The sequence below is a fragment of the Berghia stephanieae genome, chromosome 1, assembly GCF_034508935.2.
Source record: "Berghia stephanieae isolate SIO BIC M18660-M18661 chromosome 1, UCSD_Bste_1.3, whole genome shotgun sequence".
Lineage (NCBI taxonomy): Eukaryota > Metazoa > Mollusca > Gastropoda > Nudibranchia > Aeolidiidae > Berghia > Berghia stephanieae.
Window position 1 is genome coordinate 84,874,428 of NC_088360.1, and position 15,552 is coordinate 84,889,979.

Genomic DNA, 15,552 nt, shown 5'->3' on the forward strand with positions numbered 1-15,552 from the left:
CGTCGATGACTTGTCCTAAAAAACAATAACATCGTCAGTTACTCCCCTTCCCTACTTTTCACTCACAGAGTTCTACTCTAACTTGAAATAAGTTGCGGCGTATGATTGTCAATATTATTGATGCTGTGGTTTTATGTTAATCATGATGACAGCAATTAGGACATAGCAGGCTAAACAATCACCGCAGTTATTCTGGTAATAATTAATCATTTTAGTGTCCAACACAAGCCTCATCTCATGTTCAATATGTATCATTCTTTCTTTAAAATCGGCGGTTAAAGTTTTATATAATTTGATAGGACAAAGTAATCTTAATTAAGCTCAGCAACGAGTTGGCGTCTATGGTTTCGTTTGTTCTCTCGAAAACGAAAGGAAGGTCGATTCATCGGTTGTCACTTTTACATAAAGTCAGTTCTATAGCATTAATCAGGGTGATGTCTTTAAATAGTATTTTTCGTGTCTTGAAATACTTAAATTAAAGAAGAAAGTCATATTTTGACCGAACTTCAAAGTAGTTTTGAAAGGGAGTGAAAATGTTTTTGATGGAGTTAGTGTTGTTATCTTCTTAGGTTGTTTAGACATTATAATAATTATCTATATTAGTGACAAGAACAACAACAACAATTATGATAATAATAATAATAATAATAATAATAATAATAATAATAATAATAATAATGATAACAATAATAATAATAATAATAAAATTATGGCAGACGACGTGCACTTAATAATTAAGTTAATTTCAATTTTGAATGAATATGGATTTCTTGATGGAAAAATGTCCCCTTATCATCTAGTCCTTATAAAATATCACAGTGAAAATAATCTGAAGCGACGTGAACTGAATCTGAAATAAATTGGTTCGTCGCTATTTTATAAGGGGTCGTCTTTTTGGGGGCACTCTTCTCTAATGTACTAAATAGGCTAGTTTATTTATAATTTTTAAAATTTAAATCAATTTATGTAGACTGCGGCTATGTGGTCTTGTTGTATGACACTCGCTTTAGGATCCGAAGGGCCTGGGTTCGATCCTCGCTCAGCGCATAGTTGAGTCCTTGGAGAAGGCTCTTTACTCACATTCTCTCACCGCACTCAGGTCTAAAATGAGTACCTGACCGTTAACAGCGTTGTCTCTGTTCGAAAAAAATAAAATTTCTCCTAACAGGCGTCATAACCCGTCCTAAATGTTAAATGTTGCTGTTGGCCAGGGACCCCTTGTAAAGCGCTGGAGCACATTTATTGGATATTGCACTATATAAAAGCTCAATTTTTAAAATATTTTTTTTAGACTGGCGAGAGCCGCAAAATGGTACTTTGATACAATATTATTTATGTAATTGTTACTTCTAGGAGGTGAAATTCAAAGAGGATGGCAACCAAAATTCGAGTTGCAGCTGCTGATCGTTCATCTAAAATAAGAGCTAGTGAGGCACACTTGAAACAAAGAGTGAAAGAGGTTTGTTGATCAATAAGAATTATTGCGTTATTTAAAGCATTGCTATTGCAAGTAAGACAAGAATTTCAGATTCAATCATCAAAAAAGAGGGCCACGTTAGAGATAGGGAGGACAAAGGGATGAAAATATGTAGCTTTTGACATTGTTCTGAGCATAATATGATGATTGGTCCTTTCATCCTTTTCTGGATTTTTTGTTAGTTTGTTGTTTTGTTGTTTTGTTTTGTTTTGGTTTGGTTTTTTTGTTTGTTTTTTTTTTTTTTGGGGGGGGGGGGGGGGGGGGGGGGGGGGGTGTTGTTTTGTTTTTGAATTTTGTTTGTTTGTATGGTTGGTTGAGGTGGGTTTTTTGTCTTCTTTGTTTATTTTGATTTTCTATTTGGGAGGGGGTTAGTGTTATGATCTCTTTAAGACAGAGACTTGATTTTCATGCCATTATTATTTATCCATTATTTATATGGTCAGCTCTGTAGATTGTAGACCTAAAATTTTCAAACTGGAAACAGTAATAATATGATAAGTGATACTCAAGTTTGATAAGGCTTTACCTTATCACCTTGGGAAATCGGTAATATATGATGTCAGCTTTTGATTAATATCATATGTCACCTTAAGAGACACACAGAAAGTGAAAGAGAAATGGGTGAATGACCAATGTTTCAATATAGACGAGGAATGAGAATGAGGGGTAACATTACACATGTCTGCGGTACTTCGAAGATGCTCACAAGAATATATCATTCTAAATTGAGTGCCATAGAAGATAAAAACGAAATTCATCTTCCAACAAGAAGGAAGTAAAAAAAAAAAACAGATGACAAAGCACTGCAATGGCCTGCATAATGTGAAGCTTAATATGATCAACACAACATTCGATGGAGAAGTAGACAACACCCCACCGATATTAAAAGAGGAAGTGAAAGATTCAGTAAAGATTTCAAACAATAACAACATTACTAGGAATAAACAATATAGCATTAAAACTAATGAAAAGTGATGGGGAACAAGCCTTATTGGTATTTACAGCACTCTGTCAGAGAATAATGGAACAGAAAACATGGCCTAAAGTTTGGACTTGTGATACTTATATCAAAACAAAAAGAGAAATCTCAGAAAGTGTAGCAACTACAGAACAGTCAGCCCTATCTGTCATTCCAGCAAGATAATGTTACGTATTATCCTAACCAGACTGAAAAACAGATCAGAACAAATACTTGCATAAGAAGAGTGAGTTCAGGGCAGGCAGCACACACAAGGAGGTGTTCAATTGTCGAAATGCCTACAGCACCAACAAGATCTATTCCACAACTTTATAGAGTTCTGGAAAGCATTTGACAGGGTGTGACCTAAAGCCCTTTGGAAAATACGGAGAAACTGGATTCTTTCAAGCAATAGAAGCATGAAAGCTACCAGTACTGTCCTGTATAAAACCAATAAAGACCATTTTCAAAAAATATATTCCACAACTGAACAACTCTCACATTAAAATTATACTTTCTAATGTTTATCCTTGCCTTTGTGGACAAAGCTTCCTACTGTTTCCCTTTGAATCATATTTGTGTAGATTTTCAGACTACATTTTTATTTTAATATAACATTAGTATAACCTAAGATTATATTCTATTCATTGCAGTTAGAGGAAGAGGTGAACAGTCTTAAGAGAAGGCTAGACGAGTTAAGAAAAGCAAAAAATACAACTGTATTGAAGAGAGAACGAGAAGTTTTAGAAGTTGGTGCTCCTTTTGGCAGGAGGTGAGCATTGGATAATTGCTTTTACTTTTTACTATGTGTATCCATTAATTCTTTCAGACTTTGTCTTCCATTTTTTTAATGTTTTAGTTTATAGATATTCATTTCGTACTTTGAATTAATTCTTGTTAAGTTTTTTAAAAAGAATAAGCATAGAATTGTCAGTATAAAAAAAAAAAACCTCATTTTAAAGGAATCCTCTCAATTTTGTGACACATGATAAGAATGCTTTATTATGTATCTAGACAGATTCTGTCAGCTATTATGTGAGCTTCAAGAAATATAAGATTCTTCATTTGATTAACAGCCAGATTTTTGCCAGATTTAAGTTCAAGTCGAAGCTGATACAATGTAATCCTTTATATGTAGTTTTATAGCACTATTTCTGGACAATCATTTTAAGGACAGTGCATCATTAGCGCTTATATCCGGATTTATGTTTCCTTCTACCTCAGTATAAGTTTGGGTTTCTAACACAATATTCATTCATTCAGAGAAAGAATGGAGAAAAAGTTTGGAAGTTATCTTTAAAAAAAAAAAAAAAAAGTACTTTTTGTTCTTGTTGTTCAAATGCTTATTATTTTCAGAGAATCTAAAACCGAAGACAAAGAATTAACGAAAAAATTAGCAGAAAAAGATAAAACTTGGGAACAAGAGTTAAATGAGGTAAAAAAACGGTATGAGGATCAGCTTGCTGTACTTCGGAAAACTGCTGAGGTATGATGTCTTGAATTATTTGTTTTTCAAATTTTATTTATTTTCTTCAAAGGAGAAGGGAAGAGAAAGAAAGAAAGAAAGAGAGAGAGAGAGAGAGAGAGAGAGAGAGAGAGAGAGAGAGAGAGAGAGAGAGAGAGAGAGAGAGAGAGAGAGAGAGAGAGAGAGAGAGAGAGAGAACTACTTCATTTCTTCTTAGGAATTAGTAAAATGTAAACTTTACAAAGAACACGTAATACTTTTGCTAATCAATTGCCGTTATTATTATTATTATTATTATTATTATTATTATTATTATTATTATTATTATTATTATTATTATTATTATTATTATTATTATTATTATTATTATTATTATTATCAGACCTATTATTATTATTATTATTATTATTATTATTATTATTATTATTATTATTATTATTATTATTATTATTATTATTATCATCATTAAAGTTATTATTATTTTAAAAATTTTTTCCCCTTACAGTCTAACAAAGATTGTGGCCATTTGGAGGAGCTAGAATTTCTAAGGAAACGGAACGATGACCTTGAAAATGACAACATGAGTTTACTGGCCGAAAATCATTCTTTACGTGACAAAGTAGATACGTTGCTGTCTGATTTGAGTGTTAAGGAAGCAAGCTGGTGTGAAATGGAAGAAAAATTCAAAATGGAGGTGAGCTGGGTGTACATTATCTTTATAATTCGGCTCATAACAGAATACAAGGCATGGGTTTGTTATCATTGTTTTGGTGTTGAACATTTTGTGTTGGTTTTGAGATCTTGGCCATTACAACATGGAAACCATGTCAATATGGATTTTCAAACTAGTAAATATGTAAACTATATATTGGAGGTGAGTAGTTATTCCTTGGTGTAAACCACAATTGAAAATTTCATCATGCTCTACTAGAACAGACACTTTTCTTTCTTTTTATTTCTCGGAAATGGACATTTTTAAAAACATCTTTTTATTATTAATTCTTTTTTTCTTTTTGTTACTGTTTGTGTCAGGATCAACATGTGTATATCAGTCACTTATACTAATAAAATTTGGTCATTATGAACCCTTTAGTTCATGATAGTAAAAGAATTGGAATGGAAAATGTTATCAATTCACAAAAAATGTTATTATCTCAAGGTTTCACTAACATGGTTGAAAAATAGAAAGAATCTTGATGATAGTTTCAATAACTTAATCAACAAAGGGACCAGAGTCTCTTGTGGAGTTGAGGTTTTTTCCACCTAACAGAGCCTGGGCAACTAGATTTATTATACCTGATTGAAACAAGTTTGTAAAGAGCCAAAGAGAAGATAATTGTTCTGAGTATAACTATTTATATCATGTATAAATTTCACTTTACAGAATTATATGCCCCATTCCTTATAAACCCTTTCTTTTAACAGCTAAAGAGAACGTGGGGAGAGAAGTACAAAGAGTGGATGGATGCTACAGAGGCAAAAATAGAGGATTTACAACGAACTAATGCATTGTTGTGAGTTGTAACTTAAAGTTATAGATTCTATCACTTACTACGCATGGGAATGTGTGTTTATATATATATATATATATAATATATATATATATATATATATATATTATATATATATAATATATATATATATTATTCGTGAGAAATTGATATACGTGGATCATATAGAATTCTCGACAATTAAGGAGCGCGAATTATGTTTATTATCTCGCCTTTTTTAAAAAAATTTTATCGCCAACAAATTTGTTTCAGTTTCAGTCAGTGTAATGGCTTTTTCAAGGCTGCCCTGGATATATATAATATATATATATATATATATATATATATTATATATTATATATATATATATATGTTTGCTTTCTTTATTTCTATCTCTCACTTTTTGACAAATATCTCTTCATTTTCTTTCATTACCAGACGCACTTACCTCAAAAACCAACGACCAAGTGGAGCAGACCCCACAGGACAAGATCCAGACTTAGATCTGTTGTAAATCATTGCATTTAAAACAGCACTGCCATGATTAATAATTATCAACAATTAGAGACTTTGTAGAAAACAATGATGAAGTTGATTGTATGCTTAAGTTTATTCATCAAGGACAATTATTGTGACCATTTTGTGATTTCCCTTTATTAGAAGTGTTGATGAGCAAAATATTTGACATAGAACTTGATGAAAGTGAGATGATAAAAAATTGTTGAAGCCTACATTCAACTTCGCCATTTTTGACTTTTTTGCTTTTGTTTCAAGCATCAAATTTGCTCTTGAAACTTTGTCAATATTTATTTCTGTACGATGAGCGTAAGAAACAAACATTATAGTTTTCAACTATATTTTTCGAATCTCTGGGATAACATGCATTTTAGACCATCAGAATGACTAATACTCCCATTTATTAACGAATTGCTTAATTTTCATTTTGACCAGATATTTTTGTCTTCAATTTTTTTAGATGACCATCAACTACACGTCATAATTCTCAAACTGGAGTCTTTGAGGAGTTAATTAAGAAATTTAAGAATTTCTGGCAAGTTGAGGGTCATCAATATTTTCTGGCCAAAATACAAACAAATGAATTTGTTAATGTTTGAAAGATTCTGCACGAATCTTGATTATTATGATTTGAGAAGTTGCAATCATCTCGCTGACAAAATCATGATGTTTTGAACAATCCAAAAATGATGAATACAGATAAATGAATATGTTTGTTTGTTTTAAATCAAATTTACGGACAGCACGGCAACAGTGATATTGTTATATATATTTTTGTAATAATGTCATTACATTGTGAGCTGTCGTTATTTATACACCATGTAAAATAGCATAGAATTATTGTATATAGATAATATTTCATGTTAGATATATGTACTCATGCGCAATTTGTGGATTCCTTGTTGATGATTTATGGCGAATCAAATTAAGCTTTAAGATAATCAATTTTTAATATTAGCAGCTTTCATACCGAAACCCTTTCCCAAATACCACATAAAGCATTTATGGTGCTATTTTTATGTACGATAATCATTGAATTTTCAAGTTGTCATATCTATCAATGTTGATTTATTGTAATATAAATGTCAGTTACATAAAGGGCAAATATTTACTGATTTTATCCAAACAAAAATGAGACCATTTTAACTTTAATTGATACTCAGATAACCTTTTTATCATAAACTTTTGAAATGAAGAAATTAGACAATTTGTGTTTTTATTTTAGTTTGTGTTCACACCAATTTGAAGGATCATCATGAATATATATGTGTATGTGTGTGTGTGTCTGTCTGTGTGTGTGTGTGTGTTTGTGTGTGTATATACATTATCAATAAAATTATTGTTTATTTTACTAAAATAACACAATGATATTTGTGGGTTTGTTGGTCTGTGATGAATCGTTTAAATTCAGGCAAGTGAACATGTGATAGTATATCTTTTATTGTTTTTTTTTTCACCGTTATTTCTCATTTTGTATTGATTTGGTTAAAATGTTAATTATTTTGAGCATTGAATAAAGCTTTATAATCCTAGTATATGTATGAAGTTTTCATCATGAGCGGTCTTACAAAATCCTCATATTATTCATTTATTACTTCCTCTCTTTTTGCGGTGGTTGGATGGGAGCATCACCCTTGAATCATATACCTATGATGTTCGCATGGGTGTACGATCTGATAGTGATGTCGTTTCTTCTTCTCTTTACTAGCCTATCCTGCTTCTTTGGTTTGTGATTGTATTTTTGACAGGGGATATTTTTTTTCTCCTGTAAATCTTCTGCCTGTTTGTTCTTGGTTATTTATAATTTAGCTTATGATATCTTTAGGTTATGATTTTGATTTACATTTGTACTATTTTTGTTGGATTGCTTGTTTTTTTGTTTCAGCGGTCTCTCATATAACCTCAATTGTGTTGGAAGAGACCTAAAGCAACAAACAAACAAAACTTCCTCTCTTTATTAATTTTGGACATATATTTTATTTTGATCCATTCGCACTATTATTATTATTGTTTTTTTATTACTTTAATGAGTGAGAGAGAGAGAGAGAGAGAGAGAGAGAGAGAGAGAGAGAGAGAGAGAGAGAGAGAGAGACAGAGAGAGAGAGAGGGGAGGGGGAGAGAGAGAGAGGGAGAGAGATATGTCTTTAAAGCTAAAAAGATTCTTAACCGATGCAACCATAAGGTTATTTGTTATGCTTAGAGTGCTCTTGCATTTAAATTGTGAATCAGTTTTACTTTGATTTTAGAACAATATATTCTTTAAACGTAACTTACTTTACCATGACTTGTACCAGTAGATGACCGATTATTTCTTATACTATGAAGATATATCATGGTGATCGTAAATAAATACTAATGCTAGATTAATGGCTTTATTTTTTATCTTGATTTTGTTTCCCCTTTTCTTGTACCATTCAAAACAAAACAAAAAAATACTTTTATTTTGACTTCAAATGCCAATATCCCTAAACGTTTTGACAGATTGTAACAACAAAAATTGACATAGTTATGAGGAAATATGTTATCAAATTTAACAAATATGTCAAGTGTGCATCTCCTCCCCATTTTTAACTGACGACAATGCCATAGATTGATGTTTATATATAAGGTGAATGGAAAATGAGATTGGTCATCCAATCTCTCTACAATGCAGGAATTGTAAAATTTTGTAAAATCTTTGAGTCTGTTCGATTTAACAGCACATGTATTGTTTCACAATAGACACCCATTTCCTGATGTCTTGGTTTGAACTGAACAAGAAACAATTTACTAACCAAGCAGGAAGTTTTCATTTTACCATGAGATAGATTAGAGACACCTTAACCCTCTCGTGTTCAGATTCTTTTTGGGGGAGTAGATAATGAGTTCCCTATATGGCCATGTCAATCATGTAGACATCCTTTGATGATATAAGCCTACTCTTTGATATCTGTAGTCGCCTTTTCGTTTTCTACGGTCACTCATGGCTAAACTCCGCCCAGAAACGATTTCATAGGTCCGTCCATCACCAAATTTCAAACTTTTGTTCTCGTGAGTTCATAAGTTTTTTGACCGAAGAACGATTGGCTACTGAGCATCTTGACCCTTCAACGATTGGTCGTTCTGGCAGCTCACGTGTCAACAGACGTCAACAATGAATTGAATCATCGTCGATGCAGTGGAAGACGGCCATGGAATTGTTGCGTCACATCGCCACGTTGTTGAATAAATTATCCAGGCATGGTCGATAGGTAAAAAAGCCAAATTACGTTCTAGTTACATTTGAAACAAACAAAGTATATCACTGATCTCGTCTCTTTGAGATATAAAGAATGATATAAAAATCAAGAAAATCGGCCGATAAATTAAAAAGTTGCTAAAAAAAGCTAAAATAAACCAAAGCAATTTTTAAAATAAAATTTATTCGTAAAACAGTTGGTTTTCAACCGATTTTTATGAAACAAAGACCAATGTACTTCTTTTTCAAGCTGATTTCAGCAATGTGACTTTCAAATTCCTCAGAATTATATTTTTTACTTTTAGATTTTAGCTTTTAGGCCTACTCCATAAGGTGTTATATTCCTTGCATAACAATAGCGTAATACATCGACGGGAGAAAGCGTCTTTGTTTCGGCCAGCTGGATAGATAGCCTGTGATTGGTCAAAGACTTTGAGATGCTTGATTCACAATTCTACACGAACGGACCCCGGCGTTCTATCAAAGAAGTGTAACAAATTTATTTACCGACTATATTTCTTGGTGCTGAAATTACAAAGTAATAATTTCGCATCAGAAAAAATAACTCTGAAGTTCCTATCTCTTTATTACAATAAAATTGAGACCTCGAATGACAAAATCGAACCACAAATAAGGGAGTTATAAATTATTCATAATATTTTTAAAAGTTTACAATAATGGTCTTCAAAGTCATTTTTCATCACCAAAGTCGTAATTTTTTACCGATTTTTACCAAAGTGCAATGTCAATGATTTTCACCCGCTAATAAAATAGGATTAAATCGCAATTTCTGAAACGTATTTTCTTTTCGGTCGGCAAATTCACAAAAATCAAAGCTGAAAACACCCTGCGGCAGTGACAGGGCCTGTCATTTCCTTCACAACGATTGGATTTTACTTACTGAGGCCAGTCTTGACTACCCCGCCCATGAATATTATGTCGTTGTCGGTTTTTGTCGGGTTGAATCTTAAAGAGTTAATATGCATGGGGAAAGCTGAAAAAAGAAACAACATGACAGTTGAAGATATAGTACATTGCGAAGATGAAAGAGAGGTTCTAGGTACGTATAAGTGTCACGGAAGGTTTAGCAATTTTAACCCCTTAACTGTGACACTCATTTGTTTCCTAATTATATTATATTTAATGCAGAATAAAACCCTTTCCACCAGGAGAGCAGTAAGAATGTCGCGCATCTAGCTTCATTTAAACTTTTTTCTTATGTCTCTTGATGAAAAAGATAAGATATTCAGTTGGGTCCAAGCAAGATTGAATTTCACCTTTGAAAGGTTAAATAGTTGAGGTATTTTTTCAAACACTGTTTTGCTGTTTTCTTTCTTTTCTGACTGGCAAGCGGTTTGTTGTACATACCCACATACACACACAAAACGAGATAGTAAGGTCTCAATTACACATAACAAGACATCTTAGTTTTGTTTGTATCATGACAGCAAACCAAATCAAACTGTTAAAAACATAAGAGGAGTCTTTCATAAGAACCTTGTGGATCGCTTCCCGACACAGCTCTAGTCCGTTATTACGAAGAATACAGGTTGGGAATTCCTAATCAGAGTCGATTATTGGACAAAAAAAAAAGTTAAATGATTTTTGGACCTCTAAAACTCTGGCTTAATTGATTTAATTTCTCCTGATGAAACTTTTATGCAGCCCCATTTTCATTCATTTGAACACTTGTATAATTCACTGCATCTTTCACTTTGCAAACGTGGCAAACACAATCCCCAGTCAAGTTGAATAGCCATGCTACTGTGCTAGTTTAGTGAAAATAGGCCAAAATAACAATCTTTACACTTTCTAAAGGATTTTTGTACAAACAATAATTTAATAATATATACATGATTAAGGGATGATTGAGTTATTTTACTAAATCAATAACACTCTTAAAAGTTCGGTTGCATTTGGAAAAGTCAACCCAATGTATTGTTATTTGGATTGGAGAATCCATTTTACTCCAGTTTCATCACTTTCTTTACTATTTCATGCCTCAATAAGCATCCTTAATGCGAGGAAGTAAAAAATATGCATCCCTTGAACCCCCTCCCCCCCCCCAAAAAAAAAAGAAAACAATACAAGAAAACTTGTCATGTCGTAATCTTGGTATAACTCAAATTTTTTTTAAGTCCCTCACATGGCAATATAATTATGTTCAACTGTACACTGTAGTAGCTGACAGCCTTGGGAGCACTGAACTGCTTTTTTCCGCAATCTCTGTAGCATGAAATGAACTCATTATTGCCCTTCAAATAGTCCTTTTCGAAGATCTCCTTTAGATTAATAGTTCTTTTTAAAATTATCTCAATTTGACCCTGATAATAGGTGAAAAGGAATGTCTTAAAAAGACTGATGGGCCAGTCTGACGCTCTAAGAATTGATCAATACCACCTTTGTCATAGACACATAAGAAATAGGATATAATCTGTAATGTCCATGTCATACTACTGAAATCTGGATGTGACTGGCTCTATATGATAATCTTGCCACTACTTTTTTTCCGAGAGGATACAGCAATGATGATATTAGTTGTAAAAAAGAACAAGAAAAACAATAGCTTAATATAATATTTAATTTATTTACTTTACTCAAGGACGGAATGTTAAATAAGCCAAATTCAAAACGATTTGTTTTATTACAGAAAAATATAATATCTTAAATATATTGTTAACTTCAGCTTTAAATGATTGTAAAAATATGAGCTTTTATATAGAGCATTATCCACTAAATTTGCTCAAAGCTGTTAAAGGCCAGGGACTCATTTTACATGAGACAATGCAAGAGGTCTCTCCAAGGGCTCAAATTCCCATGGTTTAAAACGGAACTCAAACCAGCAACGCAACATATAGGTCACAAGTTGAGTGTCCAACCCCTTTCCGCCAGATCTAACAGGCCCAGCTAACCAATCACTGCTGGGTGGACATGAGGGTAAAAAAAAAAAAGAATATCGACATCACCCAGGGTCGATCTCAGTCCCTTCGCCTGTGAAGCGAGTGCTCTACTGAATGAGCAATCAGGACCACCCTTTAGATAGTGATGATTACTGTGAAATTTCACTAATAAGTTTGAAAATAAATCTATACAATAAAATGAGATAAATATCAAAAGGAAAACCCCCTGAATACATTCTAGCAATTGTTGTGTAATCAAAATAACATTACAAAAAGTCTGGAAAAAATTTATATTTAATCTAAACGTTTGATTATATGCACTAAATTGTGTCACATAGAAAATTTTCTAAATTGTCCCATTTTCTACATCAGTACGTTTCTAAACTGATCGTATACAAGGATCAAAATTATATATCTCAAATCAATAAAATAAAAAAGAATCATTATGGAGAATGTCCAGAGAAGAAAATGTGTGATTTAAAAAAATAATATAAAAGGAAGAGTAGATCTAAAATATTTAGGGAGTGTTTTATGCTAAGGGGAAGAACACAATGTTTTCATGAATGGTTTCTCCCAATTAATGGGAGAATTAATTACATATATTGGAGTTAATTGAAGTCAGAGACATCGCTGTCATCGCCATAGGTAGAAGGCAAGGTAACTGACATACGATAAGGGCCGGTGTGCGTACCAGTACCAGTATCTCCAACAATCCTGTATGAAAAATATTGAAATGAAAAGGATTAATAAAATGCCTTCAAATGAACGAAAATAATTGGTGTCATTGTTGAAATACTACATCACATGAAAAACCGTAGAAAGATAATCTTGAATATTTTTGTTGAAATGTGCTATTATATTATATTTGTTATTTGTTGTCCATAGTACACACACACACACACACACACATAAACACTAACCCCCCCCCCCCCCCCAAAAAAAAAAAAAACAACAACAAAAAACAAAACATAAATGAAAATGTCACCATTTGTGTTTTGGGAGTGAGGGTAAAGGGTGGAGAACCCCTTTACATGAAAATGTAATAATGTTAAATAGTTTACTCCTAAAATACACAGTTCAAAAATATTTTTATCCTTTACAATTCACTTCCAAGCAAATACCAAAGAAAAGTAAGATTAATTAAAATTATACCTTTTCAGCTCTGAGTCATCAATCGAGTCATCAATAGTATAGGAGTAATCGATTCCAAGGGACCGACTCTGGTTCGATAATCGACTGCTGTCTGCTGATTGATTTGATTCCCTGGATGCAGAGTAAGAGCTCCTGATCGTCTCCTTTCGTTGCTGTTCATATGTACCAGTGAGGTCAAATTCCACTGACTTCTTAACTTGCCCAGATTGACGGGACTTGAGGCTGGAGGTCAAAGCTCCATCACCTTTATAAATAAGAATGATACATTTAAAAAATACAATTTATCCCTTGACTTCCACATGAAATATAATTTTAGATATCTGAATGAGATTATAGCACATTGAAAAAGTAGTCATTCACTTGTTAGTTACATCTTTAAAAAAAAAAACCCCAAAAAAACAGTAAGACAGTCAAATAGATCAGATCACAACATATGGTTAAGGCATTGCACTGTAACACAGAAGGTCCCGGGCTAGAGCCCCACTTCAGGCACTTTCGTTTTTTTTCCATGGGCAAGATTATTAACCCCCAATTTGCTCATTTTAGGCAACATGTGTGATCCTGTTGACATCAGACATCTTGTTAGATGGATTATATATGATTCTTTCATCTCTTTGTATTTATTAAACAAGTTATTTTTATCATACCCAATAACACAACGAGCTTGCAAGTATGTGTTATTGCTTGATAAAAATATAACGAGTTTAATAAATACAAAAAAAATGAAAAAATACATTTATCCCTCTAAGTAAGATTATTAGATATTTTGTAACCAAATGGTATGGTATGGTATTCTATTCACCACAATTTGTATCTTTCTCTTTCTGCTTGAATGACAATTTGACCCAAAACTAAAAACATTGGATTTGTATTCATGCACACCAAAATATTATTTTTAATTGCCACTCAGCTGTCTTTTACATCTAATTTCATACCAATAAAATGTGCAAAACTATTCTGCAATCATTGAATACAATTTTTATTCAATAATTCAAAGCATTATTCAACTATTACTAAGAAATGGTAAGGTTTTCCAATGAGAGGGGTGGAATAATCTATATTCCTTCATGGAATGCCTAGGCAACAGTATCTAATGGTGCCGTGGCAGAAGGCGTAATATCTTTATTACACTTTTAGTACTTAAAATGTAAAAATTATTTTCACGGGTAACTATTCAATTCTACCTCTGATATAAGAGCATAACACATAGATGTAAATTTTGGTATAAGCATAGCTCGCCCCTTTCTCAACGGTATAAGGCTCAAGGGCATGTAACAATTTCTTTATAACTCAACAATAGTATTACAACTGACCAGATCTCCTTAATGATGGACTCTCCAAAGACCTGGATGTTTGGTCCATACTGTAGGCATTTGATGTGTATGGATCAGAGGCTGCTGATTCTCTGGAGTATCCCATGCCTTCAAATCAAAACATCATTTAATTAATGATGGTGATGATGATGATGTAGGTGATGATGTTGATGATGATGCTGCTGCTTCTGATGATGGTGATGATGATAATGATGACGATTATGATGATGATGATGAATAACAGTAAAAACAATATTAATAACACTGTCCATACAGACGATTAGTGTATCATAACAACAGTACATCGATACTATAACTACATCATCATCATCATTATCATTATCATCGTCGTCAAATCATTACATTGTGTGATATTCTTCTTCAACCACTTGTTTCTTCTAATTCTTTCTCTTTTTCCAACTTGCACCAACCCAACTTACAATGAGCACGTTCAAGTCCAGAGGATACAAAAGGCACACTGTGCCCATGACCACAAATCTTATACAAATCACTTGAATCTATCACACTACACTAATCCCTACTACTCCTGCAATTCAATCCTCTCTGTGCTTTTCTGTATGTGGAAAACGCATTGAAATAATGTTCGTTCTTTGATATCTATTACATCATCTGGTAGTTGTTCCATTCTAGTATTTGTATGTGTTTGCTCTTGCAAATGGCCCATGGAATTTGCCGATGTGATGACGCCTGATGGGATATCTGTTTTTTGAATTGCTAATGTAGTCTGAAATGATTGTGGGCAAGTTTTTGCTTTTGGCTGTTTTGTAAAATAGATGTATGCGCACATTCTCTCTATGTGACTGGAGCATAGGCCATCTTAGTGTGTCAAGAGCTGTCACACAACCCAGTTCTGTCTTACATCAATTTGTGCGAATCTTGTTGCTGTTCTCGGAATATTGTCAATGGCTTTTATGTCCATCTTGTAGACATCCCATGCAGCACAAGCATACTCCAATATTGGTCTGACAAGTTTAGTAAATACCTATGCCTTCGTCTTTAGGGGCATTGGTGAAGATATTTCTGTTTAGTGTTTGAGAGGCCTT

General features: G+C 32.9%; 2 protein-coding genes across 4 annotated transcripts in view; one reads left to right on the plus strand and one right to left on the minus strand.

Moving 5' to 3' along the window:
- The first annotated feature begins 42 nt into the window (after positions 1-42).
- Positions 43-8,273, plus strand: LOC144959665 (uncharacterized). Of its 2 annotated transcripts, none has more exons than XM_078892338.1 (7): positions 43-195; positions 1,354-1,459; positions 3,089-3,207; positions 3,792-3,921; positions 4,406-4,594; positions 5,326-5,414; positions 5,829-8,273. In XM_078892338.1, exons 2-7 carry the CDS (start codon positions 1,373-1,375, stop codon positions 5,902-5,904), a joined length of 690 nt encoding a protein of 229 aa, XP_078748464.1. In that variant the 5' UTR covers positions 43-195; positions 1,354-1,372; the 3' UTR covers positions 5,905-8,273. The 2 variants fall into 2 exon arrangements, with proteins under 2 accessions (XP_078748464.1, XP_078748473.1); XM_078892347.1 differs by lacking the exon at positions 43-195 and adding an exon at positions 315-407.
- A 3,417-nt stretch (positions 8,274-11,690) lies between these two features.
- Positions 11,691-15,552, minus strand: part of LOC144959685 (uncharacterized) — a 93,457-nt gene continuing 89,595 nt past the window's right edge. Inside the window, exons 29-31 of one of the 2 annotated variants that reach the window (XM_078892367.1) lie at positions 14,489-14,596; positions 13,176-13,419; positions 11,691-12,737 (exon numbers count right to left, since the gene is read on the minus strand). In XM_078892367.1, the coding sequence (XP_078748493.1) occupies positions 12,632-12,737; positions 13,176-13,419; positions 14,489-14,596 (458 nt within the window). In that variant the 3' untranslated portion in view covers positions 11,691-12,631. The remainder of the gene's footprint in view (positions 12,738-13,175; positions 13,420-14,488; positions 14,597-15,552) is intronic. The other variant, XM_078892374.1, reaches the window with a different exon arrangement.

Bases quoted from the DNA above. Each gene is read 5' to 3' on its own strand.
- LOC144959665 (XM_078892338.1), top strand. From the start codon at position 1,373: ATGGCAACCAAAATTCGAGTTGCAGCTGCTGATCGTTCATCTAAAATA. The intron at 4,595-5,325 runs GTGAGCTGGGTG...TTCTTTTAACAG, and splicing joins AAGAAAAATTCAAAATGGAG to CTAAAGAGAACGTGGGGAGA. The intron at 5,415-5,828 runs GTGAGTTGTAAC...TTTCATTACCAG, and splicing joins CAACGAACTAATGCATTGTT to ACGCACTTACCTCAAAAACC.